This window comes from Sceloporus occidentalis, unplaced genomic scaffold (genome assembly GCF_023333645.1).
Source record: "Sceloporus occidentalis isolate IW3139 unplaced genomic scaffold, rSceOcc1.0.p SCAF_1, whole genome shotgun sequence".
In the NCBI taxonomy this organism is placed as follows: domain Eukaryota; kingdom Metazoa; phylum Chordata; class Lepidosauria; order Squamata; family Phrynosomatidae; genus Sceloporus; species Sceloporus occidentalis.
Genome location: NW_028316981.1, coordinates 67977958 through 67998216, shown reverse-complemented (window position 1 = coordinate 67998216; position 20259 = coordinate 67977958). Strand labels below are relative to the sequence as shown.

The window sequence follows — 20259 nt, the reverse complement described above, 5'->3', positions numbered from 1 at the left end:
TACACACACACACACACACACTCTTCAAATTCTGGGAACTTTTGTCAATTTGATTAACAAATAATTTTTGTCCCTTAAAAAAATCAATTTGCAGACTTCCTTTCCAGGTCAGGCAGAATAATCAATTGATTAGAAAAATAACCCATCCCACTTCTTATCCTAATTTGGCCCCAAAAGTTGACCTCGACTTATACATGAGGTCGACTTGTACACGAGTATATATGGTATTAGAAAAAACAATAAAGCTATGAAAGGTAGAGTGGGCAGTTGAAAGAGAGAAAGACTGCGTGCCAGATGGATAGACTTAATCAGGGAGATCACAGACATGAATTTGCAGGACCTAAGCAGAGCAGTGGAGGATAGGGGGTCTTGAAGATGTTTCATCCACAGGGTAGCCATGAGTTAAGGTTGACTCGATAGAGTTAACAACAATTGTCCTCAGGGGCAATATATATATAAAGCTAGCAATAGAAACATCTGGAGCTGAAATTCTTGCTCCATTAGCTGAATTGGTCCAGCTAATTCTAGCTCCAGCATTTTAGCAGAATTTGATCATATCATAGCTTAATTCTGTTACATATGAGCTGATGTTTACTAAACCAGAGTAAGCCCAATATTTCAATCTGGTGTTCTAAATCAGTGTATACCTTGCACACGTGTTAACACAACCCCTAAAATCAACATGGCAAAATCATTTAAAACAAACAATATTATACTAATAATTATCTATCATTTGACTGCAGGCCCCTCTTGGATGCTGTCAGCCTTTAGACCACCACCACCATATTCTTGTTTAGTAAAGACACAGCTCAACAAAGTTTTACTCATGCTGGAAGATTCATTGCTTCTCCCTTTGGAATACAAATAAGCAGATCTTCAATTAACCATAATTTAATATATGAAGTGGGAAATGACAGAATACCGTATATACTTGTGTACAAGTCAACCTCATGTATAAGTCGAGGTCAACTTTTGGGGCCAAAAAATGGATTTTTATATGACCCGGGGATACGTCAAGGGTCAGATTGAGTGGGCAGCCCAGCTGGGGAGAGGCTGCTGGCGAGCGCGTGCCCTCCTCAGCGTCTCCCTAACTGGGCTTTCCTCGCAAAAGAAGTCCAGCCAGGGAGAGGCTTTGGGGCGATCGTGCACCCTCCCCGGTGTCTCCTCGGCAAGGCTCTTTCCCAAGGGAAGGGGCCTCGCCAAAGAGAGGCTTTGGGGAAGGCGATCACCCTCCCCGGTGTCTCCTCGGCAAGGCTCTTTCCCCAGGGAAGGGGCCTCGCCGAAGAGAGGCTTTTGGGGAAGGCGATCGCCCTCCCCGGTGTCTCCTCAGCAAGGCCCCTTCTCTGGGGAAATCCTGGCTGAAGAGAGGCTGCAGGGCATGCGTTCGTCTCCCTCGCTGGACTTTTCCCATCAGAGGGAGTCGAGCCAAGGGGGGGCTGCGGGGCAATCAGTCACCTTTGCCAGTGTCTCCCCAGCTGGGCTATCTCTTGCAGAGGTAGCCCGGCTGGGGAGAGGCTTGGTCAAAGTACCGCATTGCCCCGTATATAAGTCGACCCACAATTTTGGACGCCATTTTGGGACAAAAATTTCTCGACTTATATACGGTATTTATATAAATCCTGTGAGTTCAGACAATATACAAATGTTCTTGCTTCCACACAGGCTAGTCTCATTTATTGGTGAAACCATGTGCCGTTTCTCATCTCCCAGACAACCATTGGATAGTTATGAGAAAGATTTCTCCAGACATAGATATTTATGCACAGGCCTCTTACACTTGAGGAAAGACTGCAAGACCCTCCATTTACTGAGAAGTTACAATGAACCATCACTTAAAACATACATCTCATGGTTGCCAGCTTTGGAACAGACCATGATGTTCATCAATTCAAACCTGGGTTGAGTATTCTGATTTGTTCCTAATTTAGTAACCATTGTTTTCTGGTTTGATCAAGCAGGAAATGACTGTTAACTGGAGATGGATATGACTGCTCATGGTACAAATAAAAGAGCAAAAGGGCTTCATGTATGTGAGGAGGTCTTGTTCATACCTTGGCTAATTAAACAGAGATGTGATCCTCCAAAGTGGCCCACTGACTCAGATTCTGAGATGTCACTGTATATTTTCTGCCATGAGGGAGAAGGGTTAATGGAGAAAATGACTATGAGACTATTACATGCAGAAACAGAAGGAAACCCTGACAGGTAATTTGGCACCTACCTACTGGAAAGATGCTGAATAGCTGTGTACTGGTTCCAAAGTGTGACACACTTAAATATATATCAGAACAGCCATATTTACATGTGTGTGTCTGTTAGGGAGAAGAGCTTACTTTTGATTTACATTTGGTTTGGTTTGACTTGAAGAGGGAGATCCCTTTCCAGGAGGGCAGTTTTAATTCCAACAATTCAAAGTTCTTCTCCAACGTATGAATATCTTATATACAAATAAAGATGTATCGAAATTCAGAGAGAATGAGGTCAGATAATAAACATTTCAACATTGCTGTTCCTTGCACACACAAAGGAAGGATCAGACTTCTATGAGCTGCTCTGATTTTCTGTCTTCCAATATGAGAGGGAGGAACTACTCAAACTCTTTGCAGGACAGCTAATTTGGCATCTCTCCAGTCACTACATCCCACAAGGTAGTAATTACCTCTAATCGCACCAGCTCCAAAATAGGAGTGGTTATTTTAAATGCAGTCTTGCTCACATCTAGACATGATTTGAGAGGGACTCCCAGAAAGATTTCTACTTGGTTTTCTATTAGTGATACTTTCTAGAAGGCACGAATAGCTTTAAGAAAACTCTTTCCATCTTCACAAATCTCACCCACCAGCAGTAAACAGGCTCTACAGACCTCAAATGTTTTCTCCTGCAAAACATTGTGTAATGGTGTATCTCAGCTAAAACTCTTCCAACATCCTTTCCCTACTCTCTTCTAGGGACCTTGCCTCCTTCATCCTAACTTTCCTCATCCTGCTTTAATATAATCTGTTAAAGATTTCCTGGTGCTTACTGCATCTCCATTCCCTTCCCAATATATTTTAGTATAGGTGCACAAAAATTAATTTTAGAAATCTGTCATATCAATTCAGCTCTATGGCTGATCCAGCTTGCACCATACCACTAAATAAAATCTACAGTAACTGACATACTATGCAGTGTCTCCACTTACAGTCAGTGCCCTTTGTGTTGAAGAAAGGCTACTTTCTTCACTATAGTAAAGCTTTTTTTAGAAAAAAAAATTGTACTCCATGTTTCTTCTAATCATCTGGATTACTGACAAAAATGCTACCCATAAAAAGAAGTGGGATGGAAAATACTATTTCAAATGTGCATGACTGCACTGGCAGAAGTTTTTATATTGCCAAATCTAAGTTTATATTGCCAAACAGTAAATCACTCAGCTACTGGTAGTAAATTTAAGGGATAATGGAGATGCACATTGTAGATTAAAGTAGGAATAAGAGGCTACAGCCAAATACCAAAGTAAAATTGATGTTTTCCTTTGTCAGAAGACACAGGAATATTGATTTAAAGCTGAAATCCTGAACGACTTGCATATTGTTGTAACCTAGATTCTTAGGATACTCCAGCTAGATGGCACCTAGTGCTGACAAAATAAAAAAGTGGTTGCACAGCTATTTTGACCTGCCCACTTTAATCAATTTTATAGAATAAGAAAAAATATGGTAGCAACAATGCAAAAAATATGGAACAAGTACATATGGGCATAGTTGGTGACAGACATAAAGAACAGCTAGCCAACAACGCCTGCAACATTTTGGGGAACCCTTGATTAATTAAACCTGCTCAATAAAATGACATCCAGCTATTGCCTACACCCCAATTAATTTAATGAAAGGGGCAAGGAAACTGCACAATAAAAACTATCATCCAATGGTATGATTCCACTGATGGAAGCAGGTCTGTTTTTCAGCAAACTGGTAGGGTAGTGATTTCCCTCAAAATCTGCCCTGAGTGACAGGGAAAACTTGGTGGTGTAGGTACTAGGTGAGGGCGTCACAGGAAGAGAAGGGGGAGTTCTTTTTTGCTGGAACAAGTACAGTAACACAATGCTAACTTTGCCTATTGTCTGTAAGCATTTCCAGAGTTAGCTGGACAGAGCTAAGCAAGAGCAGATTTTCACACAAGTCTGCAGTAACTTTCCAACCATGGTTTCATGGTAAGATATGAAACATCATGGCTATGCATCACTTCAAATTGTGGATGGAAACAAATCTCTTCCACCTAAAATTTCTGAGCTGAGAGGCACATAGGCCTTCCACAGAGAAACAAAAAATCAAAGATAAAACATTATTCTCTTCACAAGCCTGGAATTTGGCAGAAAATGACTGTCTATGGATTTGCATAAAGCCAAAAAGGAATGCTTTCAGAGTGGAGAATGGAGGGACAAATGAGACTCTGTACTTTGAAGAGGATCTTGGGAAATGAGAATAGTTACTGACAACCATAAAGAACAGCTAGCTAGCAAGGCAGGCAGGCAACATTCATAAAATGAAATCCAGAGCTTCCTTACTATAACTATGGGCCTGAACAGACAGGCCAAAATAAAGCTGCTTCAGGTCACTTTGGAGGTATGCTATTTAAATGATGCATGCGTCCTAAGAGGCTGGAAGCCATGCCAAAGCCATGCTCCAGTCCTAAGGATTGGAGCTCAGCTTTGGCACAGCTTTTGGCCTCTTAAGATGCATGTGTCATTTAAACAGCATACCTCCAAAGTGACCCGAAGCAGCTTTATTTTGGCCTGTCTGTTCAGGCCCTATAACAGCTTTTTATAAATAGTACACAGGATGGCACGACTCTTAAAAATGAATGACTGGAAGTACTTCTGAACATATGTATTTGCAGCCATTCTAAATCCTAAAAAGGAAGCTAGCAATTTACATTTTCATCTCAAAGAACACTATTTTGATAATATAGCTGAGTACTGTCAATCCTAAAATTATGTTTGGCAGGAAATCTTAATATGCTCATGAAAATCTTACCTGGATACAAGTTTACTTAAATCAGAATATTCCTCTGAGTCTATTATAATGTTAAGGTCTGTAACAATGGCTGAAACATTCTTCTTAACCTGAAAAAAGACCCAGAACTATTAGGCAAAATGGAAGTAGAAAACAGTTATATACAAATTAGCCAAATAATCAACTTACACAATAAAACAACATCAGGAAAAATGGCAAATTAGGGCTCACGTCTGTATGCTAGCACATAATCATTGAATTAACAAAGCATGATTAAGCATTATAGATTATAGAAAAGCAAGACCTTCTGGCAAAGTATAGTTAGGTATGCACCCTCTTTGACAAGGCAAATGTATATTATGTAGGAAGAAGGATTGGTAACCCTCATTTCCCTATAATAAACATAACAGAATTATTGTTGTTCAAATTATACTACTGCCTATATCACCACTGAGGCAGCACTGCACATTATAGCCAGTAAGAAAATTTAATAGTATGGAAAGAGATGCTCCAAGTATTTCGTCGGATCCAGTGAGGGGGGAAAAAGCAAGGATCTGTCAGCTATCAAAATGTGAGAGCAAAGCTGAACCCATCTTGAATCCCATTGTGGAGAAAGGAAGGATATGAATCCTGGAAATAAATAAGAAATAAATAAACCTGTCCCTAAAATGTAGCAGTGCTCAATATGCATGTACTGAGTTCATCCATCAGACCCCACCGCTTCCAAACTGTTCTGCTGAGCAGTGGAGTCCTGTATGTCACAGGGAGCTGTGCATTACTTTTAACTCACTTCAGTATCAAGTGAGCACTGATTCTAAACAGGCTAAAAGTGAGGTACTCTGCTTTTTTAACAGTACAGAAAGTATCATTTTTGCAATTTACCTCCAATTTACAGTTTTAGGCTTCTACTGTTATGTAGGTTCTATGTTAAATTATGTCTGGAGTACACAAAACAGGCAGTGTAAAAGGCTCAGGAGTAGAATGCAAAGGAGATCAATGAAGAGACAGATAAACTTGATGGCCAGAGCATATTACTGTTTGAAAAACTTCCATGTTTGATTGTAAGTTCAAGACAAAAGTACAATATTGCAAGCAAACAGTCTACAAGAATTTAAGATCACAAGTTTATATCCTGGTGCCATCTTGTGTTTGAAAGAAAAAATTAAGCATGCCAGTTGCTGAGGAAGGATAATCTACTTTGAGATTTGCATCTTCAAAGCAGCTCACAACATACAAAAAACACAACTACATTAGTAAGGAGAATCTTTATCCAGCTCTAGGTAAAATGCTAGGTGTAACCCTCTTTAGGGAAACCAAATTTAACTACAGTCGTTCATAGATTAATCGTCTCACAATTAGATCACTGCAATATGCTTTATATGGGACTTCCATTCAAGAGTGTTTGGAAGCTACTGTTAAGTAAAATGCATTGATCAGGTTAAAGTCTGGTGTGCACTTCAGAGACTATATATAATGCAGGTGGCCAAGAATGCATTATTCCACATGTCCATTAGTCCTTAAAATTAGTTTTATGTTTTTAACTTTTGTTAATATGGGTTAGGTTCTGATGGGCTAAGAAGCAACAAAGAGTTCTGTTAAATACACCAATTAAAAAGTATTTAAAAATTAAAGCTATACAAACAAATGGACTCTCCTTAAAGAGAGATGGGGCAAGGAAAAAGGAACAAATTAAAAAAATAAAATGTACAAATACAGTGGTGAGAATGGATACAGTCCACACTGAGTGACACCCAGTTGGGCCCTCCAGAGCCTGTGCACAATTCCTGGCTGCTCCAGCCCATGACTTCCTCCCAAGGAGAAAGCATGGGACAAGAGAAGCATGCCTTTTTGGCCACCAATGCTGCTGCCCCCCGGCAGCCCCCCACACACACACACACCAGATGACAGCCAGCATGGGACACCACTGATGTGAAGGTGTTTCATGCCTTCACACAGTACTACCGTACAATATCAAGGCACAGTTTAGACATCTTTAAAGTATCTAGATTTGTGAATCCTGTCCTCAGTGAGGACTTATTACTTAATATATCTTTACGTGCAGCATTTATTCCATAGTATTACAAAATAAGCATATCAATGTAGCGTTCACACTGCTGTGGTAGTTTTGTTGCAGTATGTCAGGGACATAGCCAGGATTTTGGAAAAGGGGGGGGGGGTCCAGACTAAATGCCACCATTATAATGGGGCTTGGGCACGGCAGCACAGCAGCACGCACCATTCATTCTATGTAATAGAGGGGGGGATCCGGACACCATGGACCACCACCCCCGTTTGGTTATGTCCCTGAGTATGTTCACCCTTCCCGCATCATCTCCTTCTCTGTAATAAGCTATACTGGCAAACATGTATAAGTAAAAAATTAATGTACCAAAGGATTACTTATTTTATTTTATTTCTATCCCATAAGAGGCCATGTTCAAACACATATCAAAATGAGTAAAAGAATCACTATAAATTCCTAATTAATGTGAAAGATAATTGTACTGAGCCATTTAATTTTAAAAAAACCAAATAAATAAAAGAAAGTGCAAAGAAATCTACAGTATAAGAGTAAACCTTGAGGCTCTGTCTTCACAATGATATGTATGAACCTTACACAGTTTTTAAACTGTATTGTACCTGCAAGACTCCACAGTATTTTCAGTCTGGAGCAGGGTCCGTTCTATTTAATATAAACTATTTCAACTAAATTATGGCAGCACTTTCAGAATATTGCTCCTAAACTCCTATATGTTACAGGAGAAGTAATGATGACACTTATTGTTCACCTAGAGCTATATTGAAAAGACAAAAAAATGAATAACACATGGAATGAAGAACCATATGAGACAAACCCCAACTTTTGGAAAGTGAGATGGAAGCAGCACTCAGAGAAATTGGAAATAATAAATCCCCAGGAACAAACGACATCCCAATTGAACTGCTGCAAATCACACAAACAGAATCAACTCCAGTGCTGACCAAATATGCCAACAAATATGGAAAATAAAACAGTGACAAACAGATTGGAAATGATTTATATACATCCCTATCCACAAAAAAAGAGACACTAAAGACTGCAGCAACTGCAGGTTGATAACATTAATTTCTCATGCAAGCAAAATTATTCTCAAATTTCTGCAGCATAGACTCCAATCATACATGGAGAGAGAATTGGCAGTCCAAGCAGTGTTCAGGAAGAGGCACTAGGGATCATATTGCAAACATATAATAGATAGTGGAGCAAGCCAAAGAATTCCAGAAGAAAATCAGCATGTGCTTTATAGACCAGGGGTAGGCAACCTTTTTGAGCCGGGGGCCGGGTTGCTGTCCCTCAGACAACTGGGGGACCGAAGTCAAAAAATAAATAATTAAATTTATAAAAAAAATTAATAATAATTAAATAAATAAATCGGGACAAATGTAGGACAAAGTTTTCAAATGGAGGACACGTTTTATAAAAATGGAGGACACGCAAAAAAATTTGCTGATTTTTAAAAAAATGTTAATATAAATGCATGTTTCAGAGGCTTCTATAGACAATTGCCCCCCTTGCCCGCCGCTTACCCGCCTCCTCCTGATAGGCCAAAGGCCCCACGCCCTCACGCGAGAGGCCAAAGGCTCCAGCGGCAATCGGCGGCAGGACTGGGCTGGGGCCGGTCCCAAGGCCTTGCCGGGCCGCATCCAGCCCACGGGCCGCAGGTTGCCTACCCCTGATTTAAATAAATTCAACCTAGAGAATGAGGAAATCAAAATTGTGAAAGATTTCTCATACCTTGGATCAAACACTGATCAGAATGGAGACTGCAGTCAAGAAAACAGAAGATTAGGAATAGGAAGAGCAGCTATGAAAGAACTAGACAAAATCCTAAACTGTAAAGATATACAGCTGAACACTAAAATTAGAATTGCCCGAGCCATTGTATTCCCTATTGCCATGTATGGATTGAGAGCAAGACAGCAAAGAAAGCGGATAGAAAGAAAATTAATTCATTTGAGATGTGGTGTTGGAAAAGGGTGCTGAGGATACCATGGACAGCTAAAAAGACAAACAAATGGGTCCTAGAACAGAACAGGCCAGAATTTTTCCTGGAAACCAAGGCGCGTTACAGACCGCCCCTTTGGGACAGCCTGTAGGCGCACCTTTCCCCGCCGGATCGGGGCCTCAGCGGCCAGAGCGGCAGCCGCTGAAGCCCCGGTCCGCCGCTTTCCGGGCTGTGGGGAAGCGGCAAAAGGCCCCTTCCCCGCAGCCTGGAAAGGGGTGTCCTTGGGGCTTCAAGCCCCAAGGACACCCCACGGCGGCGGGGAGAAGGAGAAAGGGGTCATTTGGCCCCTTTCTCCTTTGGTCCGCTGGGCGCAGCTGTCTGAAAGCTGCGCCCAGCGGGCCAAACCCTAGGCGCCCTGCCGCGACCCCAATACGTCATAACCGCGCCGCCTCATTTGGAGGCGGCGCAGTCGTCACGTATCAATGGCGTCGGCCGTGTGGAACGGCTGCCACCATTTTGTGCATGCACAGCGCGCACTAGGGTTAGGGCGGTGCAGAAGCACCGCCCCTTCTTAACCCTAGTACGCGCTCCACGCGTACTTTTTAGCCCATCTGTAATGGGCCCAAGATGACTAAATTGAGGCTGTCATATTTTGGCCACATAATGAGAAAGCACAATTTATTAGAAAAGACAATGATGCTGGGGAAGGTGGACGGAAGTAGAATGAGAGGAAGATCACATGCCAGATGGATAAATTCAATCAGGGAGACCATGGACTTGAGTCTGCAGGACCTGAGCAGGGAGGCAGAGGATAGAGGGACTTGAAAACATCTCATTCACAGGGACACCACAAGTCAAGATCAACTCAAAAGCAGCTTAACAACAAAAATTGTTCATCTGTTGTTTGGAAAGGAAAAACAGCTCTCTGTGTACTGGAACTGGCTGCCATTACTAGCAATAACATTTGAGCATTTCTTTGGAAGAGTTTAGACATCACAGGCTTTAAAAGTTAATCAATTTAGATTTCAACGTCACAATTTAGACTTCTTTGTGTTAGGCACTAGTTTCTGAATATTTCTGGCTACTGCATTTGTCAAGTTTGTACAGCAAAAGGATGAAACACATACATATTCCCTAGTGTTATCAAATGTACATGCTACAAGAACACAAGAACTTCCATCAGTTTTCTCACTCTGATTTGTCTCATTGTCACCCCTTCCACTTTATTCAAGGAAATCCTCTGCCCTGTTTGTCCATAAACTTGGCAGACAACAAGCTGCGTATTTCCACTAATTACTATGTGAATGAAAAAAATCTTAAGGGAAAGACTATCAATAGCAATCAGATTAAAATCATCATCAACCATGGTGTATTTGGCAACTTGCCATAGTATCTATCTTCCAAAACACACTGCAGAAATAATTCAATTTGAGACCGCTTTAACTGCCCTGACTCAGTGCTAGGGAATCATGGGAATTTTAGTTTATTGTGGCACTAGAGCTCTCTGACAAAAGAAGGCTAAATGTCTCACAAAACTATAGTTCCCAGAATTCCCTAGTATTGAGTCAAGGCAGTTAAAGTGATCTCAAATTGGATTATTTCTGCAGTGTGTTTTTGGCCTTTGTTAGTTTGTTGTTAGCTGCCCTAGAGTCACCTTCAACTCTTGGCATCAAATTGCATATAATCTTCAACAATATGTTGCTGTTGTTATTAACTGACCTTGAGTTCACCCCAGTTCATGGCGACCATGTGTATGAGACATCTCCAAGACACCCTGTCCTCAGCCACTCTGCTCAGCCTGCACTCTCAGGGCCATGATCTCCTTGATGGATTCTATTCATCGCGTATGCAGTCTTGTTTACTATCACCCTCCACCTTTCCAATCATCATTGTATTTTCTAGTGAGTCATTCCTTCTCATGATGTGTCCAAAGTACGACAGCCTCAATTTAGTCACCTTGGCTTCCAGGGAGAGTTTGGGCTTGATCTGCTCAAGGATCCATTTGTTTGTCTTTTTGGCCATCCATGGTATCCTTAACACTCTTCTCCAGCACCATATCTCAAATGAATTGATTTTCTTTCTGCCAGCTTTCTTAACTGTCCTGCTCTCACATCTGTACATGATGAAGGAGAATACAATGGCTTGGACGATTCTAACCTTAGTGTTCAGTTTTATGTCTTTGCACTTTATTAACCTGTCTAGTTCTTTTATAGCTGCCCTCCACAGTCCTACTCTCAAATTCCAATTTCCTGCTTGCAATGTGTGTTCTCGTTAGTGGCTGATTGAAAATAGGGGAAATCTTTAACTATTTCAATTTCCTTATCATCTAGGTTAAATTTAGATTGTTGTTGTTCCTTCCTTCAATCTTCACTCCACCCTCCTTTGAGTCTAAATCTGCTCTACTTAGGATGTTTTCTGCATAGTTGAACAAGTAGGGTGATAGAATGCAACCTTGCCTGACTCCCTTGCCAATTGGAAATGATTCTGTTTTTCCATATTCTATTCTCACATTGTCTCTTGTCTTAAGTACAGGTTACACATCAGGACAATCAAGTGTAGTGGCACTCGCATTATTTTAAGAGCAGTCTATAGTTTTTTTAATCTATGCAATTGCAGCAATCTACAAAGCACATGCTGATTTCCATTCTCCATTATTCATCCTATATTTGTATGAACACTACAACAAAACAAATAGTGCCATCTAGTGGCATTTTATTTCTTTCAGTTCATTTTCCAAACTATATCTAGGAATAAGTTCCACTGAACTCAGTTGAGCTTTAACAGAACTAAACTTCCAAGTGTTTCCAAATGAAATAAACAGAATAACTACTCTAAGATGTTTTAGCAAAGTTCTATTATGATAGCCCTGTTTAAATATTTGAAAGGATGTCATGTTGAAGAGGGAGCAAGCTTGTTTGCTTCTGCTCCAGAGAACAGAACCTGGAACAATGGATGCAAGCTACAGGAAAAGAGATTCCACCTCAACATTAGGAGGAACTTCCTGACTGTAAGGGCGGTTCGACAGTGGAATGCACTCCCTCGGAGAGTGATAGAGTCTCCTTCCTTGGAGGTCTTTAAACAGAGGCTGGATGGCCGTCAGGGATGCTTTGATTTGGATTTCCTGCATGGCAGGGGGTTGGACTGGATGGCCCTAGTGGTCTCTTCCAACTCTATGATTCTATGATTCTATTACTTGCATTCTGCCAGAATGCAATCTTGTGGAGGAGAGCAGCAGGGCCCCTCTATCACCTCTACTAAGAGACTTGTACTGCTTGGCTATTCTTTTCCCTCAGCTATTTCCATTTAATATAAAACTTTGTACCATTTGGAACAACAGCACAAATCAGAATTTGCTTCTTGTCCTCTTACTCTTTGTTGCTTTTTAATTTTTAGCGCTGTTTTTAAATGTTAACCTCTAGTCACAGACTGTCTTGTTTTTATGACTCATACCTACATCATTCTGGAAGTTTTTGAGAGTGAAGATGAAGATGAAATGCTTAAATGTGTTTTGTTCAAAACATACATGCACATACTGCTAATGATCATCAAGGAAAAATAGTTTTCCTGGCAAAGGAAACTGTTAAAATAATGCTCATGCTCAGCTTTCTAAAAGCTATTATTAGAACTATCAAAATGACCCTAATTTAAAAAAAAACAGTTTGCATGATGTTTCCTAATACATACTACTTCATTACCTGACTTTCTTCAAAAAGTTGAAATTCCACCTGAAAGGGCACTGACTCACAGTTTCCTGATAATCGATACTTATGTGTAGTTTTAGTTCCATCTGCAATGAAGAAAAATAAAAACTGAAATCCACTGTTTTTTGTGTGAGTCATAAAGAAAGCCTGCATGGAGTATTTTGTAAAAATAACCAGGAATTAACAACACAGAATTCCTATCCTACCAGGAAGTCACTTACTATTTAAGAAATTTAGCACCACAGTATAAACTTATGTTATGGCCATATTTCAAATATGGGTGTAGTTCTGATGAACCCATTTCAAAGTGAAAACTGCAGATTAAGGGCTATACAGAAAAAAGGTAACTAAAACTTACAGGGATGAGCCAGGAAGATTTAATGCATGCTTTGCTCCATAGACTTTCTGGAATAGTATGCAAAGCATTGCGATAAAAAAATAAATGAATAGGTGGGTTTTTTCAGAGATGACACATAGGCCTTGAGCAGACAGGGCAAAAGGAGAGGCCAGAGGCTGCTCCCACCACACTTGTTCCCCATTTGGTGCAGTGCAGGACCAGCGATCAGACAACACATTTCTGAGGCCAACCCCACCATAGTCCGCAACAGACCACTGGCAAGGAGCATTTTTTTTGCACTCCTTTTTGTGCTGGGTTTGAACCACTTTAGGCGCTAACAGTACAGCTTCGGCCCGATCTGGGGGCATGCATCATCTGAACACCATGCCCTGGATCAGCCCAAAGCTGCCGCTTTTGACTTGTCTGTTTCGGGCCAAAGTGAGAACAACTAATAAAAATTAAGACTGGTGTAGCAAATTATTTTATTAGAACAGAAAGAACTCAGGATCATGCAATAAAATGCATTTTAAAAGCACTGAACTTAGGCTCAAGGCATTCTTTATGCAATGCTTAACTAATGCATGGAATTCACTCCCTTATTTAGTAGAAATATCTAAAATATATATTTTAAAAAAAATTAGAGTAATGCAGATAGCAACATAGAGCAACTGCAATAGTTAAAATGGAGCATTATTTAATTTTTAGCAACTTTCCAGCATGTTCTTAGCATCCCCTTCCCACATCTACTATAACGGCGATAAAAAGCTCCCACTTTGGTTTTAGATTACTGTATATACTTGTGCATAAGTCAATCTCATGTAAAAGTCAAAGGCAGGTTCTTCCCCCCTTTCCCTTCCTCTTCCCCCTCAGTCTGGGCTTTCCAGCTTGAGGAGCCAGTGTTAACTCATTCCTCTGCAAAAAAAAAAAGACAAATAAACAGACCCTTTCTCCCTTCCCCAAGACATCCTCTCACTCATGGTGACAAAATCAGCCAAGCTGTCTCACCTAAGCTGCCACCATTTTCCCACTCAGGCTTTCAAAAAGGCCAGAAGCAATGGTGGCTTTGGTGACCAAGCTTGGCTGATTTTGCCAGCATGAATGAGAAGATGTCTAAGGGAAAGGGAGTTGGACAAGGGGCCTGTTTATCTGCTCTGTTTTTTGTTTTGCAGAAGAAACAGTTAATGTAGCAGAAACCTAAACCTGACCTCTTGACCTGGGCAGCCCAAAATGAGAGGAAAACGAAAGGAAGCCTCTTGTTCATGCTGGTGAAATCAGCCAAACTCACTCACCCAAGCCCCTTCCCCTTCTCCCTTTCAGTTTTGTCATGTTACCTCTTTCCTCTGGAACAACCCCCTCCCCCCGAAAAAAACCCTGGCAGGGAAATTGGAAAGAGGTTGATGCTTTTTTTAGGTTCTCCCAAGACAGACTATGGCAAGAGTTTAGTCCACCCAAGAGCCTAAAGAAGCATCGACCACCTCTGCTCTCTCTGCCATGGTGGGAAGCACTAAAGAGCCACCACCATGATGGGGAGAGTGGAAGGGATTAGTGCTTTTTTAAGAACCCCCTGCGACAGGCTACAGCAAGCGCTGAGCATGTCCAAGGACAGCCTAAAAGAAACACCAACCCCCTTTGCCCTCTCTGCCGTGGCAGGAAAGCTCCAAAGAGCTGTTGCTACCAAGATTTTTTGAGCAGGTATGACAAATGGCCATCAGCACTGCAATTGACAGAGGTATTGCACTGACCCATGTATATATCGACCTGGGTTTTTTGAGTCAATTTTTTGTATAAAATGTTTCAACTTGCACACAAATATATACAGTAAGTTCAGCTGAGAGTACCATACAAACCCTGAATTGCTGTTAATCTTATCTAAGGCTGAACAAACAAACAAAAAAAAAACCAGCTTCATAAAGTATGATTTGAAGCTGGCTTGTTTTAAGTTTATCCAGAGTTGGTCTGGATGTTGACAGCACAGCAAAGTGCAGTTAATCTTAAATGCAAACAAAAACTTCTTAACTTCTTGTGGCGGTACCAAAGAGAGGACTTGAAAGCTCACTGTAGTCTGTCCTCATGACACAAAGCCTAACTGCCAGAGGCTAAGGGGAAACAACTAGGACCTCTCCTCCATACCCTGGTTGCATGCTTTCAGGAACATCCATCAAGTTATTTTGAATACAGAATGGCAGATGAGGGAGGGTTTTTTTGATTTTCCAACAAAACATATGCTTACTTTTCTCCACAGGTTTCCTGGAATAATGTGTGAAGCAAATGCCTGTAAGTTTCATTATGAAGGAGAGGTCAGATTCTAACAACTCAAGCTGAGTTTTCAAATCTGGAGGAGATTTATATTGTCCAAGTTCTTCAACAGATTTTCTTTTAGATGATCTCCTGCAACAGAAGAACTCCATCAGATGTCATCAAGAGCATGACAAATCTATTTCCATCTCTGAGATATAGGCAGAAGAAGTAGGTTTACGTTCAAGTAACAGTATTAAGGAAGTTAAGGAAGGACAAATGCAGGTTACAGTTGAATTTTAAGAAAGCAAAAATGATAACCATAGATGATTTACATAATGGCAAAGACATCGAAATAGACTTCCTAGATTTTGGTTCAGTCATATATCAAAATAGTGACTGTAGTTTTAAAAAACCCAGAAGACAGCTAGGGCTTGGAACAGCAGCTATGAACTACATAAAATCCTAAAGTGTAAAGATATATCACTGAAAACCAAAATCAGGATCATCATAGTATATGGGATTTTTATGTATAGTTACAAAAACTGGACAGTGAAGAAAACTGAGGGCAAGAGAATCAACTCATTTGAAATTTAGAATCATAGAATAACAGAGTTGGAAGAGACCGCAAGGGCCATCCAGTCCAACCCCCTGCCATGCAGGAAATCCAAATCAAATTTAGTGCTAGAGGAAACTAATAACTGGATATGCTGACTTCCAGTAAGACATCATGTTTACAGATTTAAGAGGCAGGAAATATGCCATAGAAGAGAACCAATATGGTCTAGGGATTTGAGTTTTGAACTAGGATTCTGGGAGATCAGGGTTCAACTCCCACTAGGTGACCATGGGCAAGTTACACACTCTGTCTTAGAAGAAGGCAATGGCAAACCCCTCTAAAGAAATCCTGTCAAGAAAGCCCCGTGACAGTTTGCTCTAAGTTGGAAATGACATGAAGGCACGTAACAACAACAATATATGCAAAATAAGAGATAGGCAGACCACTGCATTAGAGTGTCCAAATCTAGCTCAGGGCACTCTAAAGGTGTTAGGTACTGCTAAATCAATAGGACAACTTGTGATAAGCATGATGATGAGTATAACACATGCTGACATATATTGATTCCCTGCATTAAAGGACGTGTACACTCAACCAACACAACTGGTTCCAACAAACCTAAATACACCAAAGCAGAAAATTCAAGTAAGCCCTTGAAACAAAAAAGCTCAGGAAAAACTAAACACAAGTCTGACATTACATACAACATGTTCATTATGTCCTCATCAGAATAAGCCATTGAAGCATGGTGACTGCATTCATATTCTTCTGTTAAGGTTTTAATTTCTTCCTCCAAAGACTGGATTTCATCTTCATACATCTGAAGATCATTGTTATTCATTTCTCAAACACCAGGCTTCCTGGAGAAAACAAAAAGCAAGAAATTACAATCGGACAACAACTTTTTTCAATAATGATTTTTAATTTTAACTTAAGAGGCAACAATTCTTACACTTCAATCTATGAAGAACATAGTAGCCGCTGTTTTCATGTCAGACACCTCAGTAAGCACATCAAATGACCTGACGTGACTTTAAACGTACTCTACCTCTCTAATTCCTCTTTTAAAAGGTGCTAATATAAATACATTTGGATTTTCAGTTATAATATGTAGTTCATTTTAGTTACACTGTCAGAAGCAACACCGAGATTAAAGTAAATCACTGTTGAAATCAAGGGCTTGGTTTATCTCTGTCAAGTACAGAACATTGAGCAACGTCGAAATATCTATCCTCGAATCCAACAGAAGATAGATATTTTAGTGTTGCTCAGATTGTGATATTGCAAACATGTGTTTCATCACACAACACATATTATTATTATTATGCTTTACTTCATTGTACCCTTTCCTGTATTGTTATGTATTACTTATATGTATTATGCTATTATTTCTTAGATTGTACGCCACGGACTGCAGGTTTACTTTATCTCTTTTATTGTGTGTATGTACAGTGCTGTGTAAATCTACAGTGATATAGAAATAAAGTATTGGGATTCAGTGTTGCAAACAAGGGCAACAGCCATCATCTTACTGCTTTTGAAAGAGGCCTATCGGTCATGATGGCTGCATCCCAGGATGGGCCAAGCGTAACCCTCAGAGGACTGGCTTTTGCCTTGCTGGACACCCCCAGAAGGAAGCCTCTAGGAATGGCGACCCAACTTCCAAGCTGCCCCCAGGGCCACCCCTGCCCCAGTGCTCTTTCACATTAGAATATACTGGTTCCTCCAAGCCAGAAGTGGACTTCCAACCACTTCGTTCTAGGACTAGGCATGCCTTCCTGAACAGCTCTCCTTGGGAAGGGAAGGCGATCGATCAAGCGGAGACTATGGCCCTTTGGAGAGATGGCACACAATGGGAAAGAGCAACAGTGCCAGGAAAGGCCGGGGGTGGAAGGGAGAGAGGGAGGCCACGGAGCAGGGGGCTTGCGGGACCTGCCTCGTCCCCATCACTGCCATGGGTTGGAGTGGACTCAGGGGAGCTAATAACAACAACCACTTGCCACAGGGCATTTGAGCCGCGGCATCCAAAGCGGTGTGAGCCTGAGGAGGACAGCACATGCTCAGAGGCACTCCTGCCAAAGGAGCCCAGCAGCAGCAGCAGCAGCAGCAGCACCCGCCCGTCCTTCACAAGGCGAACAGCAGGCGCCCCAACATACCTCCGCTCCTTCCTACGGGAGCCCAGCGCCTCCTCCTGCCTCGAAGCCCCTTCCTTTGCTCTGAAAGAACCGCCAAACTAAGCGCCTCCTGGGATGTACCACTGAGCCCTCTCAGAGGGGGTGGCAGAGAGAAGAACGGAGGACCCAGACAAACAAATACTCCTAAAACCCGCCACCCTTTTATTTGTGGGTCTCACGTTTCCGTGAAGAGAAAGGTTCCCGTGGAGGGGGGGAACCCAAACCCCTCTGCATCTCCGCCCCCCATTTCCCCCTCCTCAGATGGTTCAGTCCAATAGTTCTCGTTTGTCAATGGCTGGCTCTGGGAGCGCATAGAGATAGGAAACGTGAAGACATAGTGCTTTTTGGTGTTTTTTCGGGCTGTGTGGCCTTGTCCTGGAAAACTTCCTTCCTGACGTTTCGCCTGCATCTGTGGCTGGCATCTTTCTCTGAAGCGGGAATAAATTCCTCTAGAACAAGGCCTCAAAGCCTGAAAAATACCACCCAAAAACATAGAGATAGGAAACCTTAGAGAAGGAAGTCAAAGATGTAGCCCTGTTAAGCCTGTAGAATCAGTACATAGAGATCCTGTGGCACCTTTGAGAGTCACTGAAAGAAAGAAGTTGGCAGCATGAGCTTTTATAGACTAAAAGGTCCAAAACACACTGCAGGATACAGTCCAGTTTGAGACTGCTTCAACTACCCTGGCTCAGTGCTAGGGAATCCTGGGAACTGTAGTTTTTTGTGGCACCACTGCTCCCTTGACAGAGAAGGCTAAAGCTCTCACAAAACTACAGTTCCCAGCATTCCCCAACATTGAGCCAGGCCAGTGAAAGCAGTCTCTAAAGTCTATTTCCACAGATGCATTTGGTGGAGCGGAAGCCAGGCCCAGACACACACAAACACACACACCATTGGTATGTGAGGATGTCATTCAGATTACAGACCCTTTGTGTATGGAAATGAATAATAATAATAATAATAATTTATAGCTTGCCTTTTCCTGAAGGAATAAAGGTGGGTAACAAGCAAGGGGGAAAAACAGTAAAATACAATAAGAATAAAATATCCATTTAAGAAAATAATCCACTTCTCTAACCCACATCCCATTTGTAGCAAACAAAAACAGTGTGGAATAAATTACAATACAGGCTAAGAAGTTTAGGCTAAAAATTAAGGTAGAAAATGAAGTTGCAGGTCCAGTTTTAACGATGGTTGTTAGTGAACAAAGGCATAGGAATGAACTGGCAGATCCAGTTCTGCAATGGGAGTCTGGGACTAGCCTGTGGTGAGGGCAATAGATGAATGTAGGGCACCCCCATGAGGATGGATGGGGCCAGATGGTGTTGAAGTATGTCAGGAAACCATTGTCCTTGTTCAATCCATTGCTGAGGGACTGTAGTTTGTGGATGAACTCCACAATTTGAATTAGAGAAGCAGCCACACTTTGGAATTCCGATGTTTTAAAAACCAAAATAACAATACTGCCTTAAATCTGTGTGGCAGTGGTTTGAGCGTTGGACTGGGACCTCTGACTGGAGACTAGGGTTGGATTCCCAGTTCAGCCACGGAAACCCACTGGGTGACCCTGGGCAAGTTGTACTCTCTCAGCCTCCTCAGGGGAAGGAAATGCCAAACCTCCTCTGAAGAAACCTTGCCAAGAAAAATCCAAGATAGGTTTGCCCTAAGTTGGGAAGGACTTGAAGGCACACAACAACAAGAACAACAGCAAGCCTCACATTCTCTGCCTACAAAGAGGCCTGTGACCTCACAGGAATGGAGACATAATGGACTGCAAAAGAGAGTCCCTGTTGACTTGCGTGTGGGCTTTAAATTTCCTGGCCTTTGGGAATCTCCCTGTTGCCGTATGGCCAGAAAGAGGAAGAGCCACCCTGCAAAAGATATCCTCCCCAACATACCATCTTAATGAAACAACATGCGGGCATCTGAATAACATCAATTGTTTTGTGATTCTATGTTTTTGTCTTCGGTTTATAACATGTTGCCTGGAGAAGAAGCCCATGGAGCTTTGAAATCTTGCAACAAGTATATTATGCATTTTGGTTGGCCAATAAAGGTATCACTGATGGGTTTTTTTGTTTGCATTTGTCAAATGGCCAACACGGCTAACTCTGCATGTTTTCAGCAGCAGACAGTGTTATAACAGTGATTGGAGAGTACCACACTCCACTCTTTTATAGTGCTGCTGTGTTGCATTCTGGGGGTTGTAGTTCAGTGAGGCCTAGGAGCTCCCTGGCTGAGAAGTCTAAAGGCCCCTCCTTAAACTGCAAATC

General features: G+C 41.6%; 1 protein-coding gene across 8 annotated transcripts in view; it reads right to left on the bottom strand.

Moving 5' to 3' along the window:
- CENPP (centromere protein P) overlaps window positions 1-20259 on the bottom strand; it is a 264711-nt gene that overhangs the window by 192154 nt on the left and 52298 nt on the right. For 6 of the 8 annotated variants that reach the window (XM_089523713.1, XM_089523723.1, XM_089523687.1 and 3 more), the window contains 4 exons: window positions 16517-16672; window positions 15249-15406; window positions 12676-12767; window positions 5016-5104 (listed from right to left, as the gene is read on the bottom strand). In XM_089523713.1, the coding sequence (XP_089379839.1) occupies window positions 5016-5104; window positions 12676-12767; window positions 15249-15406; window positions 16517-16653 (476 nt within the window). In that variant the 5' untranslated portion in view covers window positions 16654-16672. Of the gene's footprint in view, window positions 1-5015; window positions 5105-12675; window positions 12768-15248; window positions 15407-16516; window positions 16673-17968; window positions 18223-19603; window positions 19648-20259 lie in introns of those variants that run through there. The other 2 variants (XM_089523741.1, XM_089523678.1) reach the window with 2 other exon arrangements.